Genomic DNA, 5,254 nt, shown 5'->3' with positions numbered 1-5,254 from the left:
GTTGTTGCTTGCATTGTTGTTGTTGCTACCGTTTGTTGTTGTTTGTGGTTGTTGTTGTTGATACTGTTCGCTGTTGTTTTTAGTTGTTGTTGTTGTTGTTGAACCTATTTGTTGTTGTTGTTTGTTGTTGTTGTTGTTTAGTAGGGTGCTGGCTGGTTGGTGATAATTTGAAGTAATGATATCGATTGTACTTCCTTTTTAGATGTTGTTTAGTGGCCGGAGCTGTGTTGTTAGTGCAGTTGCGTCTATGCAACACTCTGGAAATAATGATGATGATGTTGTTGTTGTTGTTGTTGTTGTGTGTGTGTGTGTGTGTATGTGTGTGTGGTCTCTCTTTTACTTATTACCTACTTCTTTCTCTCTCTCTTTATCTCCCCTTTCTTTCTTTCTCTCTCCTTTTCTATCTCTCGCTTTGTTGCGTCATTTTGTTGAGGCTGTTGCTGACGATGTTTATTCAACATTCCGGTTTTTTGTTGTTGTTTTTATCGATATTATTATTATTATTATTATTATTATCATTATCATTATCATTATTATTTTCCCATTGTCATAAATACGAATAATTATAATGTTATAAATGGTAATCTTCATATAAAGATCCAGCGTTTTTTTTGTCTGCTGCCATGCGAAGATTGGCATAATGTGATGTGAATGAATGTTTTGATTGACAGCTTTCAAATGCTTCGTCTATATGCTTTTTAATATTCGTGTGGTTTGACGCGCGCGCACACGCCCCAAACACACACACGGACACACACGTACACATACAAGCACACAGACACACATTATTTACACACGCATTGAAACACATCTCTACGCACAGAAGCCTTACATACACTCCAAAACACCAAAACACATACACAGATTCACACTAACACTCAAACATCTACACACATGCACATACACATACATCCGCACATACATACACACACACATTCTCTTTCTGCTTCTCTCTCTCTCTTTCTCTCTCTCTCAAACACACACACACACACATATATACTTTTTATCTTTCACAGACTCAAACATACACACATGCACACACCTACATGTAGTTAAGGGCATATATGGTATGAGTATTGTTGTAACGTAAATATATGCACATATTATTTCCAAGTATATTACAATTAGTTCTAAGAATATTCCGTTGTAAAAAAAAATGAATATATGGATGAACTGATGGATACATCAATTAATGAATGCATCAAAAATTGAATGAATGATTTAAAAAGATGAATGAATGAAGGAAAAAGTTGAAAAGATTGACAAACAGACATATGGATGGACGGATTAGTTAGAAGTAAGAAAGACATACGGTCAATGAGACGAGAGATAATAATTTCTGCATGGTGTATTACGCTAGAATGAATGCTACCTAATTGGCCATTTGCATGATGATGATGAAGAAAAAGAAGAGGAGGAAGAAGATGATGACGGTGAGAAGATGATGATGAGGGTGAGGGTGATAACAAAGATGATATATTCATTCAAACAGTTTTTTTAGATTCACCAAATCTCAGTTCCTCCCCACTTTTTGACTAAACCTAATTTTAGTATGAATAACACATTGAATGAAATTTACGACCTGGCGGTATGGTCAGTAGATGCAGTTTCGGTGATAAATTTGAATATATACTCAAAGGTTCCTACACAGATAACCTTGAAAAGAGGTGCACCACTTGAAAAATTCTATTGTATATGCAAATAAATATTTATTCTTTGGTTTCTCTCTCTCTCTCTTTTATCTGTCTCTCTTTCTCTCATTCTTTTTTTCATTTTTGCCTTCTTCTTTTGTTCACTTTTACTCTGCTTTTCTCCGTCTATGTAATTTTTTCTTTTTCCGCTATGAATAGTTATGTTTGTGAATTTTCACAAGACAGATATACAAGTAGACAGGTAGACAGACCGACAGACACAGGACATATATACTATATACTAGTAGACAGACAGACAGACAGACACGCAGATAGATAGATGAATATAGATAGATACTAGATAGATAGATATTTGACTGATAGAGAGATAAATAAATAAAGAACCCAAAGACATCTGATCATAACGTAGCCCCATCATAACATGTAACATGAACATGCCTTTTTAAAGGAATGCGGCCATGAAATAAATCTTAGCACTTCATTTACATGTATTTACGGTTGTTTTAATCTTTCCTCTCTTTCTCTCTCTCTCTCTCTCTCTCTCTCTCTCTCTCTCTTGTGCTGTATTGTGCTGTGTCGTCAGTATTGTTTTAATTTAATTTAATTTCAGATAGAAGGAACGAGATAGATAGAGTAAAAGAGAAAGAGAGAGAGAAAGAGAGAAGGAGAGAGAGAAATAAGAATGGATGAAATAGATTGGATTGTCCATAATGGTTATCGGAAATGTGGTTGAACTTTTCACTAATTCACTCACACTTCGAAATTGTTTTTTTTTTGTCTGGAAGAAAATAAGAAAATATTTTTGAAACGAAAAATGAAAATTATTGATTGTAATTATTTTCATTTTTTTTAAGTTTTTTGACTAAACTAAATTTTACACCTTTGAGAAGACGTTTTTTTTAACTTTTATTTATACTCTTACATCTTTAAATTGCGAAAAAGCACATATAAATTTAAAATACACACACATACATACATACATACACATGTACAAATTCGTACGTACAACATGCGACCATACAAACCTGCAAACATACAAACATGCAAACATACAAACATGCAAACATTCATACACGTAGTCGTTATTTTCTTTGGGAAACAAATTGAATCAAACATACGTTGATTGCCTGTTACAATTCCACACCAATAGACTAAAACACACATATATACGTATATACAAGCACATACAAACATACATACACACACATACATACATACATACATACATACATACATACATACATACATACATACATACATACATACATACATACATACATACATGCATACATACATGCATAAATACATACAGACATACATACACATGTATGAACATACATCCATTCATACATACTTACAAATATGCATGACTGCATTAATGCTATATAAATACATACATATATTTGTATGGTTTTAGTTGTATATATTTATACGTTTGTATGTATGTGTGCATGTATGTATGTATGTATGTATGTATGTTTGTTTGTTTGTTTGTGTGTGTGTGTGCATGTGCATGTTTGCACTTATCTTCCTGTTGTTCACTCAAGCGTAAAACGTCATAAAACATGCATGTGATGTGGCGAAAATTGTCATGGCCATGAATACCGATAATGTGGATGATGGCGATGATGATGACAACAACGATGATGATGACATTGGTGATGACGATGATGATCCCCAATTCTATGGAAGTGTTGAACAGAGTTCAGTTGCCGGAACAATATCTCGGATGAGGATTTCAGGATGACGACGATGGTGATGATGGTGATGACAATTGATTTGATAATGTTGACGACGCTACTACTGCTGCTGCAGCTGCTGATGTAGATGATGATAATCATTACTATGATGTAAGTGATGCTAATTGTTATGATAACAAAGAAAGAAATAGTGATAATAATGATGATGATGACGACGACGACGATGATAATAACAATTATGGTGATGGCGTTACCAAAAAAAAAAAAAAAAAAAACAATATCCACTCCGAATCACAAATGTAAACTAAAAATGTGAATTGAAAAATTAAAATTAATAATCAAAAATGTTTACAGAAAGTTTTAATTACTCATCCTGTCATTTTAAACGAACTTCCATAATTCATTCGAGGAATTATGAAATTCGTCATTCAATTAATTCATTCATTCAGTTTTTTTGGCCAAACTGAAAATATCAACGAAAATATATGAAATCATGATAATCATCTAACAAAAGCTAGACGAAATAAAATTAATAATAAAACAAATAAAGATAATTTTAGGAAAAAATAGAGTTAATAATCGGCAGAAAACATCAACTTACTTTTTTCAGTCATTTAAACTGCGAAAAATGTAAGCCTCTGGCGGAATAACAATCTTAAAAAGTTCAACCAATTAAAAGTTATAAATTAATTATAATGAAACGAACACCATTTAACAATTAGAATTAAATTTGAAATAGTTTAATTATCTGGTCGAATAGTTTTAAATGATATTATGAATTTTATTTTATTTTACAAGTAAACGAAGAAGCTGACTACAAAGACGTTATCATTCGGATTTTCCTTACAAATTGTTTGGCAATGGTTGACTTAGGCATGCGTTATTTCCCATACATACATACATACATACATACATACATACATACATACATACATACATACATACATACATACATACATACAAACATACATACATACATACATACATACATACATACATAAATACATACATACATACATACATACATACAAACATACATACATACCCCTACATGGCCCTATCGAAAAAATGCAAAATGCGCCATGTTAGCCGTGAAAGACAGAGTGGTTCCAATTTTACAGCCACAACAGGTGGGTGTCGGCGTCAGTGGTGGGGTAGAGGGAGCAGTACATGCAGTGAGACGATTTTTGGATGGCACGCGTGATGGCCAGTGTTTGCTCAAATTGGATTTTTCCAACGCTTTTAATACTCTAAGACGCGACCATATGTTGAACTGCGCCAAATCCATTCTGCCGGAGATTTTCAATTTTTGTTATTCGGCTTATGACTCGCCTTCTTTCCTGTTCTTCGGCGACACTAGGATCCTGTCTGCTGAGGGTGTTCAGCAGGGAGATCCTCTGGGTCCCCTTCTTTTTGCACTCTCTGTTGACCCACTAATTAAAACACTAAAATCCAAATTTGTTGTTGCCTACCTAGACGACATTTCATTGGGAGGTGATGTCGAGTCCGTTTTGAACGACCTTAATACTATTATAAATTCAGAAAATAACATAGGTTTAAAACTTAATTTAGAAAAATGCGAGTTGTATATGAACAAACCTATTACACTTAACATTAAATATCCAATTAAAATCCTCGAAAAAAACGAGATCGATTTTCTAGGCTCAATAATTTTCCTGGTGAAAGCCAAACATATCCATAGCTAAAAAATTTGAAAATTTTAAACTTATCACCCAAAGGCTAAATATCTTCAATAAACATGATGCAATGGTCCTTCTATTACAAGCTGCTTTTTTGCCTCGTCTTGTTTAATTTTTGAGAACATCCCTTCTGTTGGATGTTTCGGTCCTCAATAGTTTTGACGATCACCTCCGTGACGCATTCCAGTCCATCTTCAACATA

The 5,254-nt window shown here is 33.6% G+C and overlaps 1 protein-coding gene across 1 annotated transcript in view; it reads left to right on the top strand.

The window, feature by feature from the left end:
• Positions 1-3,243: 3,243 nt before the first annotated feature.
• Positions 3,244-5,254, top strand: part of HELRODRAFT_180316 (hypothetical protein) — a gene marked incomplete at both ends in the record, with an annotated part of 2,839 nt that continues 828 nt past the window's right edge. The window contains one exon of the mRNA XM_009029624.1: positions 3,244-3,264. Within this exon, the coding sequence (XP_009027872.1) occupies positions 3,244-3,264 (21 nt within the window). The remainder of the gene's footprint in view (positions 3,265-5,254) is intronic.

This window comes from Helobdella robusta (genome assembly GCF_000326865.2).
Source record: "Helobdella robusta unplaced genomic scaffold HELROscaffold_60, whole genome shotgun sequence".
Taxonomy (NCBI): domain Eukaryota; kingdom Metazoa; phylum Annelida; class Clitellata; order Rhynchobdellida; family Glossiphoniidae; genus Helobdella; species Helobdella robusta.
Note: the sequence above shows the minus strand (reverse complement) of the source record. Positions and strands in the feature narration are given on the sequence as shown.